Source organism: Salmo trutta, chromosome 31 (genome assembly GCF_901001165.1).
Source record: "Salmo trutta chromosome 31, fSalTru1.1, whole genome shotgun sequence".
In the NCBI taxonomy this organism is placed as follows: Eukaryota; Metazoa; Chordata; class Actinopteri; order Salmoniformes; family Salmonidae; genus Salmo; species Salmo trutta.
This window is the reverse complement of record NC_042987.1, coordinates 10,573,105-10,591,864: the sequence shown is the minus strand read 5'-3', so window position 1 is coordinate 10,591,864 and position 18,760 is coordinate 10,573,105. Positions and strand designations below refer to the sequence as shown.

Sequence of the window (18,760 nt, the reverse complement as noted above, 5' to 3'; positions counted from 1 at the left end):
TTCCACAAAGAAGAACCCTGCGCCAGCAGGGGAGGCAGAAGGACGAATGCTCCCAGCAGCCAGAGAGTCCTCAATGTACTCCTCCATGGCCTTGGTATCAGGGCCAGACAGGGAATATAGCCGCCCATGAGGCGGTGTTGTGCCCGGGAGGAGATCAATAGCGCAATCGTAGGGACAATGCAGAAGGAGGGAGGTGGCACTAGTCTTGCTGAACACCTCCAGGAGGTCCTGGTATTCCGCAGGAACAGCTGAGAAATCTGAGGCTTTACCAGAGCCTGCAGAAGGACGTTCCGGGGTAGGATGTGCCGCCTTCAGGCAATGTGTGGCAGAACGGGCTCCAACCCAGGATAGAACTAGTGGTCCAGTCAATAACGGGGTTGTGCCTCTGGAGCCATGAAAATCCCGAAACAACAGGAACATTGGGAGATTCCATGAGAAGAAGTTGTATTGACTCACTGTGATTGCCCGACACACGCAGGTTAACGGGCACCGTACTATGAGTGACCCTGCCTATGGTGTTTCCGTCCTGTGCTCTGACATCCATGGGAACGGCGAGGGGTTGTGTGGAGATACCCAGCTCCGATATCAGAGTAGTGTTCATAAAACTCTCATCAGCTCCAGAGTCAATGAGCACCCGGAGAGATTTAGACCAGTCACCCCACAGCAGGATAACACAGAAGAGAGTACGAGTAATGTGTTAGAAAACTCCCAGTATGGCCCACCATGGTACTCTTACCTAGCTGATGAGTCTGGTCTTTTACTGGTACTGTAATGCCCTGTAGCACCACAATACAGGCAACTGTTGGAGTTAAGCCTCTGTAGTCATTTCTGAGGCGACAATCTAGATCTGCCCCGTTGTGTAAGCACTGTAGAAAACGAGTCGCTCATTCTCGATGATCCCGACGGGACTCGGGTGACTTCAGATCCTCTCGAAAATGCAGGCGTCGCGGACTCCCGGGGTTCTTCGGGGGCGAGCAGGCAGCCGTGGACGAACGAATGGGGCTGAAAACAGACCTCTCCCTCCTGCGCTCCCATAGACGTCCATCAATCCTTATTGTTAAGGCTATGAGCGAGTCGAGGTCCAGGAGTAACTCCCGAGCTGCGAGGTCGTCTTTAATGTCCTTGGATAGTCCATGAAGAAAGGTATCAAACAGAGACTCCGGGTTGCAGGCACTCTCGGCGGCTAACGTGTGAAAGACTACTGCATAGTCTGCCACACTACGGGGTTCTTGACGTAAAAGGGGTTCTCGGGAAGGCGGGGTAGGCTGTACAAAATCATCACTGGCAGGGGAATTACTGAGCGTCCGGGAGGTCTCCGTTGTGGCATGCTGCCTGATAGATGGTCCATGGAATTGCTCTAGTAACATTTTGAAACCCTGGTCATGGCGTCCCGACAGCGTATGGAGACCTTCCATAAGGCTCTGAAGTAGCTCCTCATCTTTTTCAATGGTGCCTCCCTGCAGGGAGACAGCCTTACAGAGCCGGTCCGAGTCTGCTGGGTCAGTCATGGCCAGTTCGTACTATAACGACACAGGGCGAGACCCAGATGCAGACACAGGAGGCAGATGGTTCGAGTCTCTGATATTTATTAAAATACAAGGGGCAGGCAATAGGCAGGTCGAGTACAGGCAGAAGTTCATTAACCAGGTCAGAGTCCAAAAGGTACAGGGGGGCAGGCAGGCTCGAGGTCAGGGCAGGCTGAATGGTCAGGCAGGCGGGCTCAGTGTCAGGGCAGGTAGAACAGGTCGGAACCGGGAGGGCTAGAAAACAGAGACTAGGAAAACAGGAGCATGGAAAAACACACTGGTAAGCTTGACAAGACGAACTGGCAACAGACAAACAGAGAACACAGGTATAAATACACTGGGGATTATGGGGAAGATGAGCGACACCTGGAGGGGGGTTGAGACACGCACAAAGACAAGTGAAACAGATCAGGATGTGACCATTTCAATGAAAATCGGTCACCAATTGGATGGAAAGCTAGCTATCGATCAACTTCCAGATCAGTTTACAGAGATGACAACTAACATGTCATGTTAGTCTTATTACCACAGTTCTTGCTATTATTAAAGACCACATGAAGAAGAACAAGGGGAAGAAGAGTGATGACAATGTACCTTGTTAATTCCAAAGGCATTGCCCACCTTCCCCTTCCGCCCGATGCTCCGGTAGGACACCGCAATGTCCCAGAAACCTTCTGCCTCCAGCTCCCAGTAATGGGTTCCAGAGGAGAATGTCTGGACGGTCAGGACTTGAGCCCAGTGATCGAAGCGGTCGGGGTGAGTGGCACACGGAAGGCGGTGTTTGACCCGCATGGCTGACTGCAGGCCATCAGAAATGCTCAGGAGAGGATGGGCGGAGTTAGTGTCCAGAGTCAACGGACTTGTCGCTATAGAAATAGAGAAAGAGACAGAAAGCACAGAGAGAAAGTAAATATGAATGAATAAACCTGAATTCATCCCATCTCAGATATAAGGGTTGAAGGTTCAGCCTGTGCACTCACAGAGCTCTCTCTTGAGTTCGGTGAGACAGTGCAGCGTCTCGGTGATGAACTGTCTGTGCTTGCTCTCAATGTCCTCCACAATGTACTTCCTGTCCAGTTTGACAGGGTCAGGGGTGAACAGGGGGCAGTTCAGGTCCACAAGCAGCCTGTTATAGAGCACAGCAGGTAGCAGGTTAGACACAAATCATGTTATACTCAAACATACGCACATACACAAGCGCACAAACACACAAATAGACACAAACAATATCATACTAATGAATGCCTATTCCTTATTTACCTTGAGTCATCAGAATGAAATGCCTGTGGACAGAACAAAGAAAAGGAGCCAAGGACTGTTATAAGACTGTAATAATAATTATACAGTGCATTCGGAAAAGTATTCAGACCCCATGACTTTTTCCACATTTTGTTACGTTTCAGCCTTATTTTAAAATTGAGAAAGAAAAAAATCTCAAAGCAAAAACAGGTTGTTAGAGATTTTTGCCAATTTATAAAAATTTTAAAACAGAAATACCTTATTTACTTAAGTATTCAGACACTTTGCTATGAGACTTGAAATTGAGCTCAGGTTCACCCTGTTTCCATTGATCATCCTTGAGATGTTTCTACAACTTGATTGGAGTCCATCTGTGGTAAATTCAATTGATTGGACATGATTTGGAAAGGCAAACATCTGTCCATATAAGGTGCCACAGTTGACAGTGCATGTCAGAGTAAAAACCAAGCCATGAGGTCGAAGGAATTGTCCGTAGAGCTCCGAGAAAGGATTGAGTCAAGGCACAGATCTGGGGAAGGGTACCAAAACATTACTGCAGCATTGAAGGTCCCCAAGAACACAGTGGCCTCCATCATTCTTAAATGGAAGAAGTTTGGAACCATCAAGACTCTTCCTAGAGCTGGTCACCCGGCCAAGAACCCGATGGTCACGATGGTTCCTCTCTGGAGATGGGAGAACCTTCCAGAAGGACAACCATCTCTGCAGCACTCCACCAATCAGGCCTTATGGTAGTGGCCAGATGGAAGCCTCCTCAGTAAACGGCACATAACAGCCCGCTTGGAGTTTGTCAAAAGGCACCTAAAAGACTCTCAGACCTTGAGAAACAACATACTCTGGTCTGATGAAACCAAGATTGAACTCTTTGGACTGAATACCAAGCGTCACGTCTGGAGGAAACCTGGCACCATCCCTACGGTGAAGCATGGTGGTGGCAGCATCATACTGTGGGGATGTTTTCCAGCAGCAGGTGCTGGGAGACTAGTCAGGATCAAGGGAAATATGAATGGAACAAAGTACAGAGAGATCCTTGATGGAAACCTGCTCCAGAGCACTCAGGACTTTAGACTGGGGTGAAGGTTTACCTTCCAACAGGACAACGACCCTAAGCACACAGCCAAGACAACGCAGGATTGGCTTTGGGGAAAGTCTCAGAATGTCCTTGAGTGGCCCAGCCAGAGCACGGACTTGAACCTGATCGAACATCTCTGGAGAGACCTGAAAATAGCTGTGCATCGACGTTCCCAATCCAACCTGACAGAGCTGGAGAGGATCTTTAGAGAAGAATGGGAGAAAATCCCCAAATACTGTTGTGCCAAACTTGTAGCGTCATACCCAAGAAGACTCAAGGCTGTAATCGCTGCCAAAGGTGCTTCAACAAAGTTATGAGGAAACGGTCTGAATACTTATGTAAATGTTATATTTCCATAGATTTTTTTTTAGACGTTTGCTAAAAATTTAAAAAAAAAAACGTTTTTGCTTTGTCATTATGGGGTATTGTGTGTAGATTGACAATTTAATCAATTTTAGAATAAGGCTGTAATGTAACAAAATGTGGAAAAGGTCAAGGGGTCTGAATACTTTCCGACGCACTGTAATTCACCGTTATTCATGGTTATAAGAAAATAACACAAAACTGTTATTAAAGTTATTCAAATGTACTATCTTTAAAAAAGAGACATTCATTGACGGCTAATCAACAAAAGCAGAAAGCCTTCAATGCCATAGTACAAATCCTGCATGAATGGCACTGTGAATCACCCCCAGATGGACAGGGAGGTAAACAGATTAGTTGAAATCCTCTGTTATGCGGTGTACAACATATGCTGTCCTGTAAATAAATAGGTGGTTAAAACATGGCAGTACAGTACAGAAGTGAATGTTCAGATTCAGAATGATTACCAGAATAGTGACCTATGCCATCAAATGATTTGAGAGGATGGCTTTGATCAATTTGGTTTGTTTGAGGATACTCAGAGGTTGTGTCTAACACACAGACATTAACTGCCTGAAATGGTTACTGTGAAGTTGGATATGTATTGTTTTATTGCAATACTGAGGTCCTAACTATTGCGTGGTCACTAATGACACAATGGCACTTGTCCAAAAAGTAGGCTCTAAACTCCACTACCCTGGCGGAATATCCATCCTGTTTGCTCTTATTTCCACGGTATCCAAATCATCCCCAGATTCCAATTGGCTCCTTCAAACCCTCTCCTCTCTCTAGTCATCTTAGTACCTGGTAAAAGGGTTAATAATAAACATCTCACCCAGATGAGCAGGAAGGGGTCTGTCTCCTCCAGCAAGGATGCCAGGTAGTGGTGAATGTCCTGGGTCTTACTCAGGTCCACCCTCACCCTGCTGCAGTCGTTCTGCAGGCGCTCCATGACCTTCTGCCTCTCCCTCAAGGTGCTCTCCCTCAGGGCCAGCACTAGCCTCTCCACCTGCAGCTGCAGGTGTACACCCATACGTTCCACCTGGGAGTCATTTGCCACAGACATGTCCTGCAGGGGGACAACAACCATCACTATAGATTTTTAAGGTCATAACAGGACTCAGCTTTCAGGCAGAATAGAAGCTTGGATAGATTAATATAAGCATGAACAGGAAATTGATGGACCGCTATAAGCATGTGTGTGGTTACTCACTGTTATAGTGAGGCCAGTGTTCTGGTGCTCTTGGTGGATCCGTTCACCTTCATTCAGCTTTTCATCTGCTTTCTGGAGAAGGCTCTTGAGGATGACCTGTGGAAACACACGGATTTAGAACTGTTATAGCCACACTATAACACCAGCTGTAGGGAACTACAGCTTGTTTACTGACCTTGAGGTCCTCCTCCACCTTCCTCAGTCCTTTAATGCGGTGCTGTGCATGGCCACCTTCCAGTAGGCACTCTGAACACACGTACACCCGCTCGTCTGCACAGTAGTAGAGGAACATCTCCTTGTGGGCGGGACACCTGCGGTGAGACAGATCTACCAGGGGTTCCACCAGCAGGTGTGTCTTGAAGGCGGGCCGCTCCAGGTGGGGCTGCAGGTGCTCTGCACACAGAGACACCTCACAGCGCAGGCAGGTCTTCACCGCCACGGTGGTCCCCACCTGGTCCTTTTCCCCCACAGGTGGGCAGCAGTCACACACCACCACCCTTTGTTCCTCCTGGCACTGTGCGCAGGTGAAGCGACCCCTGACCCCAGCCTTCCTGTGCCCCCAGGTGTCCCGTACGCAGGCCGGGCAGAAGCTGTGGCCACACAGCAGGGACTGGGCCTGGCTGAAGACTTCGCGGCACAACGAACAGGTCAACTCTTCCTCCAGGGACGCCATGGCAACCGATTTTGTCACCAGGGAACACAAAAAGGGAAAAGGCACCTTTGCACAAAAGAAAATCGAAATAATCTCAAAATCATTGTCAATTTGTCCAAATAATGAGCAGTTGAAATCATCTTTAATTCCCAGTCTTAATGCCCAACGTCTTATTTTCTAGCCACTTCATGACCGCTATAAGCTGTGAGTCCTGGGGTCAGGTTTACAGTACAGTGGTCACTGAGTTAGTGTTGGGGAAGCTACTCTAAAGATGTAGTTTACCAAGCATCCAATTACTTCAAACTGGAAGAAGTTAAGCTACACTAAAGCTAGCCTTTATAAAAAAAATATAGTTTACCAAGCTACTGCAAATTGTAGTTAAATTAGCAGTTGAACTACATGTAGTTCACTACTCCCCAACACTTGTTAGTGACACTGTTTACTCACAGTTCACGCCAAAGTCACCTATGTAAAAACTAGGAATTAGGTTTTAGGAACAGGGCTAGGTCAGTCCACTTCACCGGCGCCAACTCCTCTATTTATCTTCCTACTTATCAACCATTAAGCCTGTTTATAAGGTTTTCGGCCATTGTCCAATATTATTAGAACACCTCAAGATCTTCCCATTGTCTTAAGTGTCAGACATGACTACTTCTTCTCTAGTTAACTGGTATAATCGGCATCACTGAGTTTATTCTCATGCTACGGAGGAGTTGCAACACTGCTTGACCTGAACCTTGTAACTATAGCGCATCCCAATCCCTGCCTGTTGCTATGGCGGGATCAAGACATCATCCTCCCTGCCCGCATGCCTGTCTACATGTGCTCTTCCTATCTTGTTTACAACTGTCCTATACACATTCTGATATGTCTTTCTTGTGTGTTTTTTCAGATTGTTCAAAGGTCCACAATACAGTAAAGATTCCCCTTACCTGATTGTGTCCCAGGTCTGTCACATTGTGGCCATCGTTGGTTGTAGTGCTGTCAGTGTGTGTAGAAACCGGCTAATCCCATAAAAATGTCTGCTTTAAGCAGAGGGACTGACCTCTCACAGCACATAGTCACATGACCTACTCAGAGAGCGAGGGTGCATATCAAGACTCTAAGGACGATTCCTCTCCTTATGTCCTTTCCTTCACCTGCACTACTATGAAGGAAGTGTAGGACTGAAAGCAACTCTCCAGTAGGCAACTACCATATTACCTATCTTGGGTTTTCGGATGAGAGCTGAAACACACACACTCAGAGAGAGACAGAGAGAGAGAGAAAGATTACATACTACAACCACCTAAAAGCAATTCCCAAACCTTCCATGACAAAGCCTTCACCTACAGAGAAATAAACCTGGAGAAGAGCCCCCTAAGCAAGCTGTTTCACGAACAGAGCCCCAGGACAGCAACACAATTAGACCCAACCAAACCATGAGAAAAAAAAGAGAATTACTTGACACATTGGAAAGAATTTACAAAAAACTGAGCAAACTAGAATACTATTTGGCCCTAAACAGAGAGTACACAGTGGCAGAATACCTGAAAACTGTGACTAACCCAAAATTAAGGAAATCTTTGACTATGTACAGACTCAGTGAGCATAGCCTTGCTATTGAGAAAGGCTGCCGACAGCAGACCTGGCTCTCAAGAGAAGACAGGCTATGTGCACACTGCCCACAAAATGAGGTGGAAACTGAGCTGCACTTCCTAACCTCCTGCCAAATGTATAACCATATTAGAGAGACATATTTCCCTCAGATTACACAGACCCACAAAGAATTTGAAACAAATCAAATTTTGATAAACTCCCATATCTATTGGGTGAAATACCACAGTGTGCAATCACAGCAGCAAGATTTGTGACCTGTTGCCACAAGAAAATGGCAACCAGTGAATAACAAACACCATTGTAAATACAACCTATATTTATGTTTATTTATTTTCCCTTTTGTACTTGAACTATTTGCACATCATTACAACACGGTATATAAACATAATATGACATTTGAAATGTCTTTATTCTTTTGGAAGTGTAATGTTTACTGTACATTTTTTTTAAATGTATTTCCCTAAGTGTTTATTATCTATTTCACTTGCTTTGGCAATGTAAACATATGTTTCCCATGCCAATAAAGCCCTTAAATTGTAATGAAATTGAAATTGAGAGGGTGTGTCCGTGACGGCTGCCCTAAGTAACAGCATTTGTGGCGCTTTCCAATTACAGTCTGAGACTCCCTGCTGTTTTTCAAAGCTCACCATTCAGCTTAGCTGTGCCTTGTGGCCATGGTGTGACATGTTTAACAGTAGGGGTGAGCATGCGGTCATTATATAGGCTTTGTTTGTTTATTCATTTCCATATGCTCATCATCCGTTTTATGGCTCCTGCTTTATGGCATCATTATACACGTTATCATTTTGTTAGGCTGACAAGAGTGAATTGGTGTCAATGTTTTACACTACACACAAATTGAATATGAAAAACTAAATCTAACCTGGTAGCCTATTAGCTGAGAGAGATGAATAGGAAGGAAGTGCAGCAGACAGAGGGATGTCAGACCCCTGGGCATATACTACATGACCAAAAGTATGTGGACACCTGCTCGTCGAACATCTCATTCCAAAATCATGTGCATTAATATGGAGTTGGTCCCCCCTTTGCTGCTATAACAGCCTCCACTCCAGTGGGAAGGCTTTCCACTAGATCTTGGAACATTTGCTGCAGGAACTTTCTTCCATTCAGCCACAAGAGCATTAGTAAGGTCGGACACTGATATTGGGCAATTAGGCCTGGCTCGCAGTCGGTGTTCCAATTCATCCCAAAGGTGTTCGATGGGGTTGAGGTCAGGGCTCTGTGCAGGCCAGTCAAATTCTGATCTCAACAAACCATTTCTGTATGGACCTCGCTTTGTGCACAGGGACATTGTCATGATGAAACAGGAAAGGGCCTTCCCCAAACTGTTGCCACAAAGTTGGAAGCACAGAATGCCATTGTATGCTGTAGCGTTAAGATTTCCCTTCACTGGAACTAAGGGGCCTAGTCCAAACCATGAAAAACAGCCCCAGACCATTATTCCTTCTCCACCAAACTTTACAGTACACTATGCATTCGGGCAGGTTGCATTCTCCAGGCATCCGCCAAATCCAGATTAGTCCATCGGACTGCCAGATGGTGAAGCGTGATTCATCACTCCAGAGAACGTGTTTCCACTGCTCCAGAGTCCAATGGCGGTGAGCTTTACACCACTCCAGCCGATACTTGGCATTGCACATGGTGATGTTAGGCTTGTGTGCGGCTGCTTGGCCATGGAAACCCATTTAATGAACTTCCTGACAAACCGTTCTTGTGCTCATGTTGCTTCCAGAGACAGACGATTTTTACACTCTAAGCGCTTCAGCACTCAGTGGTCCCGTTCTGTGAGCTTGTGTGGCCTACCACTTTGCGGCTGAACCGCTATTGCTCCTAGACGTTTCCACTTCACAATAACAGCACTTACAGTTGACCGGGGCAGCTCTAGCAGGGTACAAATTTGACGAACTGACTTGTTGGAAAGGTGGCATCCTATGACGGTGCCATGTTGAAAGTCACTGAGCTCTTCAGTAAGGTCTGCCAATGTTTGTCTATGGAGATTGCATGGCGGTGTGCTCGATTTTATACACCTGTCAGCAACGGGTTTGGCTGAAATAGCCTAATCCCCTAATTTGAAGGGGTGTCCACATACTTTTGTATATATAGTGTATTTCCGTAACACTGAACCTTGCATGAATGCAGCAGTTCTGGCCAGGATGTGGATACAAATCTTCAGAACTAAATGTTGTCTAAAGAGAGAGGAGACTGCGTGACTAATATTGATAGACGCAGGGAGACAAGGTAAGCACATAACTATATAAGTCAGAGTGAAACTTCTAGGGGTTATATAGGTATCACGACTCAGGATATGACCCAGATGCAGACATAGGAGGCAGATTGTACAATCTCAATAATTTATTATAACACGGGGCAAAGGACAGGTCGAGGACAGGCAGAGGTTCGTAATCAGTCAGGCAGGTACAGGACGGCAGGCAGGCTCCGGGCCAGGGCAGGCAGAATGGTCAAAACCGGGAAAACTAGGAAACAAACACTTGAGAAACAGGAAAATGGGACCACATGCTGGTAAGACCTTACAAGACAAGACGAACTGGCAACAGACAAACAGAGAACACAGGTGTAAATGCTCAGGGGATAATGGGGAAGATGGGCGACACCTGGAGGGGGGTGGAGACAAGCACAAAGACAGTTGAAACCGATCAGGGTGTGACAACAGGGAAGGAGTTTTACCTACCTTAGATGGGAGATAGTTTGCAGTAAAGCAACAGCTGAGCAAAAACTGGATCACTAAATAGTGTTGGAGAATTTAGTTTTTTTTTAACTTAAATTTCACTTCTTACAGGGAATGGTAGAGGGGTTGGTATAAGACATTTGCCCTAATAGATCGTACAGAGAAAAGCTGATCAATACTCCATTATCAAGAAAGGACTCTAATCTACGGATCTCAGATGACCATTAAAGGACATAATTTCTACTTTTTAGCAAAACAGTCAAGGCATATTCTACTCAACAGTGATCAGATGTCTGCCATTAACAACACCTTTCCATGTGGTCTGGATCCACCCTACTACAAACACATGATAGGTATCGTGGAGGACTAAGTCATATTCCTTATAGGACTTCCTGACGTCTGCCTGGCAAGTTATACCCTGTTCAGTCTGGTCCAAGCCGGCCAAGTGGCTCCCGTTTACCTGATCAACCTGCTTCTCTCAGACCTTCTCCAGATCACCATCACGCAGGTCTTCATTCTCAATAGGTTCTTTGTCACCATGTCTGCCTTTCGTGAAGGCACACTGCCTCTACAGGATCTTTCTATGCCTGGGCCTCTGCACCAGCCTGGGCTCCATGTTGTTGATCTCCCTGGAGAGATACAGTACATGGTGGTGGCCTGTCCTCTGTGGTACCGCCTCCAACGCTCAGTCAAAAACTCCCCCCTCGTCTCTCTTAACCTCTTGGCACTCACACTGATTTTGTCACCTTTGATTACACATTCTTGATCCACACATGGAACTCAGACATTTTCTCTGTCATCTCCCTGTTACCCGCCCCTTACCTGGAATTGCTGTTCATGGTCACTCGAAGGGCCCTCTCCAGGAGCATGGCTCTCAAGGGAGCAGAGAGGAAGAGGAGGATTCTGGGAGCTCTTGGTCTGGTCCTGGTCATTTATATACTCCTCTTCCTCTTGTTCAGCATCAGGAACCTGTACTATTCCCTTGAGGCCCATACCCCCCCAATGTCAGACCCAGTTAGGGACCTGTCCTCTGTGATCACCAGTTCCCTGGTGTACCTGAGCCCTCTCACTGACTGTTTCCTCTGTATCGTCATGAGGAGGCATCTCAGTGTGGAAGATGGTGGGAGGAGCAGTAGAGAGACTGATCAAGAGAGACACAGACTGGCCCAAAACTGGCCTGTTGAGCATGTTTCCACCAAATAGCATAATTAATTTTAAAGACACAAAAATACCCACCATGTCGAACGAACAAATTATCTGTCAGCATTTATAGAAATTATACCAAAACTTCCTGTTTCCATCACAGCTGTCGTGATTTTTTTTATACAGTATGACTTTGCTTGCATAAAAACTGTGGATGGAAACATGGATACTATTTACATTTATTTTGTATCACAAGACATTTAAGGATTTACATTTACTGCCATGCAGCGCATTCAGTAAGTATCCAGACCCCTTGACTTTTTCCCTAAAAATGTACATTACACCCTTATTCTAAAATGGATTAAATACATTTTCCCCTCATTAATCTACACACAATACCCCATAATGACAAAGCAAAAACATGTTTTTTAAAATTTTAGCAAATGTATAAAATAAAAAAGAAACAGTCAGCTAGTTTTATCCGAGTTCCCAGTTGTCTTGAACTCACTGAGGTCTGAGATTTCCCAGTTCCGAGTTCCCAGTTGTTTTGAATGCAGCAGAAGTAATGCTGGATTGACAGCATGGCCAATGTATTCAAACTTTTCTGGCCCATGGTGTGATATCTTTTTCGTGATATCCAATTGGCAGTTACGATCTTGTCTCATCGCTGCAACTCCCCTACGGACTCGGTGAAGGTCGAGAGCCGCACTGCTTCTTGACACACTGCTCGCTTAACTTGGAAGCCAGCCGCACCAATGTGTCGGAGGAAAGACTGTCGAACAGACGATTGAAGTCAGCTTGCAGGAGCCCGGCCCGTCACAAGAAGTCACTAGAGCACGATGAGACAATCACATCCCGGCCGGCCAAACACTCCCCTAAACCAGATGACACTGGGCCAATTGTGCACCATCCCATGGGGCTCCCGGTCACGGTTGGCTGTGACACAGCCTGGGATCGAACCTGGGGCTGCAGTTGCGCCTTAGCACTTATTGTTGAATTTTCGATTTCCAACTTGTGGTGTAATGTTTATGTCCAATGGCCGATGAGCACCGATAATTTCTCTTCATATGACAAGGATTGAAAAGGATTTGCCAGTAGATTGCCGATTTGATGCATGAAGATGACTGCTTGTCTAGCTTGCTAGCTAAGATTTCGAAAGTATGTTGTCATGATCAGTCCAATCAAAGCTACGGTAGATATAACGTGATTTGACATTTTATTTGTGGCCAATAACCTTGATCCTTCTTGGATGGGCACTTCTTATGTAAGTCTATGTCTATGGCAGCACCCAAGGGTGTTGAATTTTCGAGCTCTCCTCGTAGATCCATGAGTAACAGAACACTGAGCCAATTACAGCGCAACTAGAAAAAATTACCACCCCCTACGCTCCGTATTTTCCACTGGCTGCTCCACCATCACAGAAAGCACTGAACTTGGCTGAAACACCTGCATTTTGGCACAAATTAATGCCAAAATAAGATGCAAAAAAGCAACAACAAAAAAAAAACAGGTAACTGCCCCACCTGTCCTGAATGACGCGACACCACTGATGACAATTATATTGTCTGTCTGACTCACCTACTACCATGTAGATTGGACAACACACACACTTCACTTGCTACATGTGGAAATTTAAAAGGAGGGTTACTGTAAAAATAACTTAGACAGGTGTGAGATGATGGGCGCACCTGTGTAATGCTGTCGTTATTCTGGGGTTCAGATTGAATGCAGTAGTAAATGTGCTGCTCACAATTTTTTTAATTTGGATTTTATTAGGATCCCCATTAGCCGACGCCAATGGCGACAGCTAATCTTACTGGGGTCCGACCAAACGAAAAATATATTACATACACATCTAAAACATTAACATGTAGTGTGTGTGTGTGTGTGAGAGAATCTATTAGTTGCACATACTGCACATGCCAGTACATACACACAAAAAGTGCGGTTTAGGCGTGGCTTCCTTGTTTTGATCCTGTTAAGTGTGCATTTCTGTTTCTCATTCCGCCGGAGTTGACCTAGTATTTTATATTAAACCTACTGTACGCATCCAGTTGTTTCTCCATTTGTAACTCACCCACCAAAAATCACTATATGCTGTTTTACATTTTACGTTATTTTTGCTGATCTAATTCCTAAAATGAAAAGGTAGAAGAATCTGTGCGCTCTTGGATAATAATAATAATAGTTCATATGGTGTAATTCGATGTCCCAGGTTTGTGGAATTGATTAATATATAATTTAATCTTTACTTCAAGTCAGATGTTTATATACTGTATATACAAATATATGTGGACACCTCTTCAAATTAGTGGATTCGGCTATTTCAGCCACACCCGTTGCTGACAGGTGTGTAAAATCGAGCAGACGACCATGCAATCTCCATAGACAAACACTGGCAGTAGAATGGCCTTAAGGAAGAGCTCAGTGACATTCAACGAGGCACCGTCATAGGATGCCACCTTTCCAACAAGTCGGTTCGTCAAATTTGTGCCCTGCTACATCTGCCGCAGTTAACTGTAAGTGCGGTTATAGTTAAGTGGAAACGTCTAGGAGCAACAACAGTTCAGCTGTGAAGTGGAAGGCCACACAAGCTCACAGAACGGGACTGCCAAGTGCTGAAGCATGTAGCGCATAAAAATCTGTCCTGTCCTTGTCACGGTTGTCGTAGGAATGAGCGGACCAAAGTGCAGCGTGTGTGTCGTTCCACATTTTATTTATTCTGTGAAACTATGCAATACATAAATAAACTGAATGACAAAACAACAAACCGTGATGCAGAGGTGAAACATACACTACTCAAAATGAATCTCCCACAAACCCAGGTGGGAAAAAAACCCTACTTAAGTATGATGTCCAATTAGAGACAACGAGGACCAGCTGCCTCTAATTGGAGATCATCCCAAATAAAACCCCAACATAGAAATACAAAACTAGAACCTGAACATAGAAATAGAAAACATAGAGAGAGAAAAACCCTGTCACGCCCTGACCTACTCTACCATAGAAAATAACATCTTACTATGGTCAGGACGTGACAGTCCTTGGTTGCAACACTCACTACCGAGTTCCAAACTGCTTCTGGAAACAAAGTCAGCACAAGAACTGTTCATAGGGAGCTTCTTGTAACAGTATTTTTTATTGGAGTTTCACAATTTTCACCCATATTAAGAGATACAACAACAAAGACAAGGCAAAAGAAACAGCACTCGCTTACACATATCCGTATGTATGCACGCACGTACACACACACCCACCGTTTCCCTCTCCCCGCTTCTCTCACCCCATCCCCCCATTGCATCCCTCAATACATACATTTTAAACAAACATAAACAGAAAAAAAATAACAATAAAGACATAATAAATAAATAAAATAAAATGCTCAGTTTAAACCAAGAAGTTGAGTTCCTCACACGGACCGTACAGTGTAATTCTGGAATACATAGATCACCATCCTAAGAGAATCCTTGCAGCATAATAGCTGATACTTCAGGTTCTAGGTAATTTAGGTAAGGTTCCCATACTTTGTAGAACTGATCTGTCTTAGAGTGCAATGTACATGTCAGATATTCCAGCGGGACCCATTCAAATAGTATCTTATGCCAATCTTTAATAGAGGGAACCTTATCACTAATCCACTGTAAAAGTATGTTTTTTCTCGCTGTGAAGGTGAGGATGTTGTAAAGCCTCCTCTTACCCACAGAAGTTACATGCCTACTAGGGAGACCTAACAGTAGAGAAACTGGGTCCAATTCTAGATCGACCCCTAGGATCTTTTCAATCTCTTGCAGAACACCAGACCAGTATCTTTGTATTTTGGGACATGACCATAAACAATGTGTTAGGGTGCCTGTATCAGTTTTACATTTGAGACACTGAGGAGAGGAGGAAGCGGGGCTAAATGCATGTCTGCGATTTGGGGATATATGCAATCTGTGTATTATTCTTAATTGAATTGCTCTAGTACGATTACATATAGATATTGTTTTTGCATATTTCCAAATGTCCTCCCACATCTCTTCGTCAATGGTAACAGACAGTTCTTTCTCCCACACTTGTTTCACTCTCTGTGTGTCGACAGCGGAAAAGGACCTTAAAGCATCATAAAACAGACTTACAGACATTTTCCTTTGTGGGGAAAAAAGCATTCTTTCAATGACAGACATATCAGGGTTACCAATTAAGGTGGTGCTCTTCAGAATATAGTGTCTTACTTGTAGGAAATGGAAAAAGTCCTGCTTTGGGAGTTGATATTTCTCGACCATCTGCTCAAATGACAATAAAATCTTATCCGCAAATAAGTCATTTAGTCTGCGTATGCCCTTATTAAGCCAAACGTTAAAGCCAGCATCCAGCAATCCTGGGACAAAATCTGGGTTGTTGAGAATTGGGGTAAGAGCAGAGGTTAGTTTGGACCTTCCCAGGAAACGTTGAACTGACCTCCATACTTTGAGTGTGTTAAGTGTAATGGGGTTGTTACAGCGATCTTTTACAGATTTGAAACTTGTGAGAAACAAAAGGTCCTGTAAAGGGTAGTTTGAAAGAGAAGTCTCAATGTCTAACCAAATAGAGGAGTCATCATTTGTGATCCAGTCTGAGATATAACATAGGTGGGCACACCACTGATAGAGCCTGATATTGGGTAGATCCAAGCCACCCATAGAATTTGGCAGCTGCAATATTGCCATCTTAAGTCTTGGCTTGCGTTTACTCCATATAAAGGAAGTTAGCCATCCATTTACATCCTTTATTACCTTATTGGAGAGTAATACTGGGATCATTTGGATTGGGTAAAGTAGCCTAGGTAAAATGTTCATTTTCAAGAGGGATATTCTACCCAACCATGAAATCGGAAGAGAGTTCCAGCGCTCCAGATCCTGTCTTATTGTGTCAAACAAGGGAACAAAATTGGCTTTGTACATTTGTTGGAATTTAGGAGTTACAAATATACCCAGATACGTAAAACCTGAGGGAGACCATTTAAAAGGGAAGGGGGGAGAAGTGTTAGGTACAGAGTGAAGGTTACCAAGTGGCATAGCCTCTGATTTAGTTAGGTTAATCTTGTAGCCTGAGAATTCGCTGAATAACTCAATAGTGTTAATCAGAGATGTGATTGAAGTCTCGGGATTAGAAATAAATATCAGGACATCATCAGCATACAAGCTTATTTTATGGTGAACATCACCAATGAGCAGCCCCTGTATAGCAGGCGTTACCCTGATGGCCTCGGCCAGTGGTTCCATAACAAGTGCAAATAGGAGGGGGGACAGAGGACAGCCCTGTCTGGTACCTCTGTGTATAGAGAAGCTATTTGACCGTAGTCCATTAGTAAGGACAGCAGCCTGAGGATCATCATATAAAACTTTCACCCATTTTATAAAGTTCTCCCCCAGACCAAATTTATTTAGAGCAAAGAATAGGTAAGACCACTCCACACGATCAAATGCTTTCTCAGCATCTAGGGAGAGCACAAGACCATCCATAGCACTTTGTTGGTAGACTTCAATTACATTAAGGAGCCGTCTGACATTGTTACATGACCTACGTCCCTTAATGAAGCCAGTTTGGTCTCCTTTCACAATTAGTGGCAGTGAGTCCTCTAATCTTGTGGCTAGAATTTTAGAAAGCAATTTTCTATCCACATTCAGAAGGGAAATTGGTCTGTACGAGGAACAAGACTCCGGACATTTTCCCTTTTTGAGAATAAGTGATATGTTGGCTTCTCGCAGCGTTTGGGGGAGCTGGTCATTTGAAAATGAGTGGTTAAACATATCACGCAATGGCTCAAGGATCAGGCCATGGAACTCTTTATAGAACTCACTACAAAACCCGTCCGGTCCTGGGGCCTTACCATTTTGCAGATTCTTAATTGCGGATATTATCTCTTCCTCAGTAATAGGGGCATTAAGGAGAGACTTCTGTTCTTCGGAGATAGTAGGGAGCTCAATCTTAGAAAAGAAGTTCTCCATTAACTTGGGTGCGTCATTTGGCAGTTCTGAGGCGTAAAGATTTGCATAAAATGTCTTAAATGAGTCATTTATCAATTTATTTTCATATAAATGATTGCCATCAGAATCAGTAATAGCCGCAATTGACTGTGAGTCAGCTCTCTTTTTAGCTAGGTACGCCAAGTACTTTCCTGGCTTATCGCCATGTTCATATAGCTTTTGCTTGACAAATCTCATTTTCTTTTCAGCGTCCTGTGTTAGGAGGGAGTCCAGCGTTGATCTAATGACTGCTATTTCCTTTAATAGGGCAGGAGTGGGAGTTTTAATGTAGTCCTTCTCTTTAGTTCCCAATTCACCCTCTAGTGTTTTTTGCTTTTCACGCTTTTTCCGCCTCTTAGTGGCTGTGTATGACATAATCAGACCCCTGGCGTACGCCTTACAGGTTTCCCAAAGGAGTGAGGGGTTATCTGTTGATTGAGAGTTAATAGAGAAAAATGCTTTAAACTCTGTAATAAAATATGATGTGAATGTATGGTCTTTAAGAATGGTTGTATTCAACCTCCAATGTCTTGACTGATTGAATGCCCCGTTGAGTTTTATTTCCAGGATCACCTCCGCATGATCAGATATGACTATGCTTCCTATCCTAGCGGATAAAACAGACTGCAGCGACGTCCTGGGCATAAAAAAGTAATCTATTCTAGTCTGACATCCATGTGGTGCAGAGAAAAAAGTGAACTCTCTGTTGGAGGGATGAAAAGCTCTCCAAACATCAGCATACCCCAGATCATCACAAATGGCTGTAAGTGACTTAGCTTGAGGAGAGAGCGAGGCTATACCACTGGGAAGCTTATCAATAAGGGGGTTCAACAAACAATTAAAATCCCCTCCGACCACTGCAGTGTCTGAGTTTAATTCTGAAAAGTCTAGAAATACCTTAGTGAGGAAGTCAGGGGGGTGGGCAGGGGGGAAGTAAATATTCATTATGGAAATGCTCTGCCCTTGTAAAGTACCATTAATTATAACAAAGCGACCCAATTTATCTTTCACACACTTCAAGACCTTAAATGGCAGGTTCTTTTTCACAAGAATTGCTACACCTCTACTTCTGGATGTAAATGATGAAAAATACACTTGACCAAACCCCCCTTGTTGTAATTTCAGATGCTCCTTATCATTCAAATGGGTTTCTTGTAACAGGGCAATATCAATATTTTCTTTTTTCAAAAAGGATAGTATCTTCTTCCTTTTAATGGGGTTATGGCTCCCTCTAATGTTCC

General features: G+C 44.3%; 1 protein-coding gene across 1 annotated transcript; it reads right to left on the bottom strand.

Moving 5' to 3' along the window:
* Positions 1–1,726: 1,726 nt before the first annotated feature.
* Positions 1,727–7,296, bottom strand: LOC115169173 (E3 ubiquitin/ISG15 ligase TRIM25-like). Its single transcript, XM_029724668.1, has 8 exons — positions 7,016–7,296; positions 5,607–6,149; positions 5,432–5,527; positions 5,054–5,287; positions 2,787–2,809; positions 2,507–2,652; positions 2,121–2,392; positions 1,727–1,774 (listed from the first exon to the last, which is right to left on the bottom strand). Exons 2-8 carry the CDS (start codon positions 6,102–6,104, stop codon positions 1,727–1,729), a joined length of 1,317 nt encoding a protein of 438 aa, XP_029580528.1. The 5' UTR covers positions 6,105–6,149; positions 7,016–7,296.
* Positions 7,297–18,760: the final 11,464 nt, after the last annotated feature.

Bases quoted from the DNA above. Each gene is read 5' to 3' on its own strand.
- LOC115169173 (XM_029724668.1), bottom strand. From the start codon at position 6,104: ATGGCGTCCCTGGAGGAAGAGTTGACCTGTTCGTTGTGCCGCGAAGTC. The intron at 5,528-5,606 runs GTCAGTAAACAA...GTGTTTCCACAG, and splicing joins AGGTGGAGGAGGACCTCAAG to GTCATCCTCAAGAGCCTTCT. The intron at 2,393-2,506 runs GTGAGTGCACAG...CTATTTCTATAG, and splicing joins CGAACTCAAGAGAGAGCTCT to CGACAAGTCCGTTGACTCTG.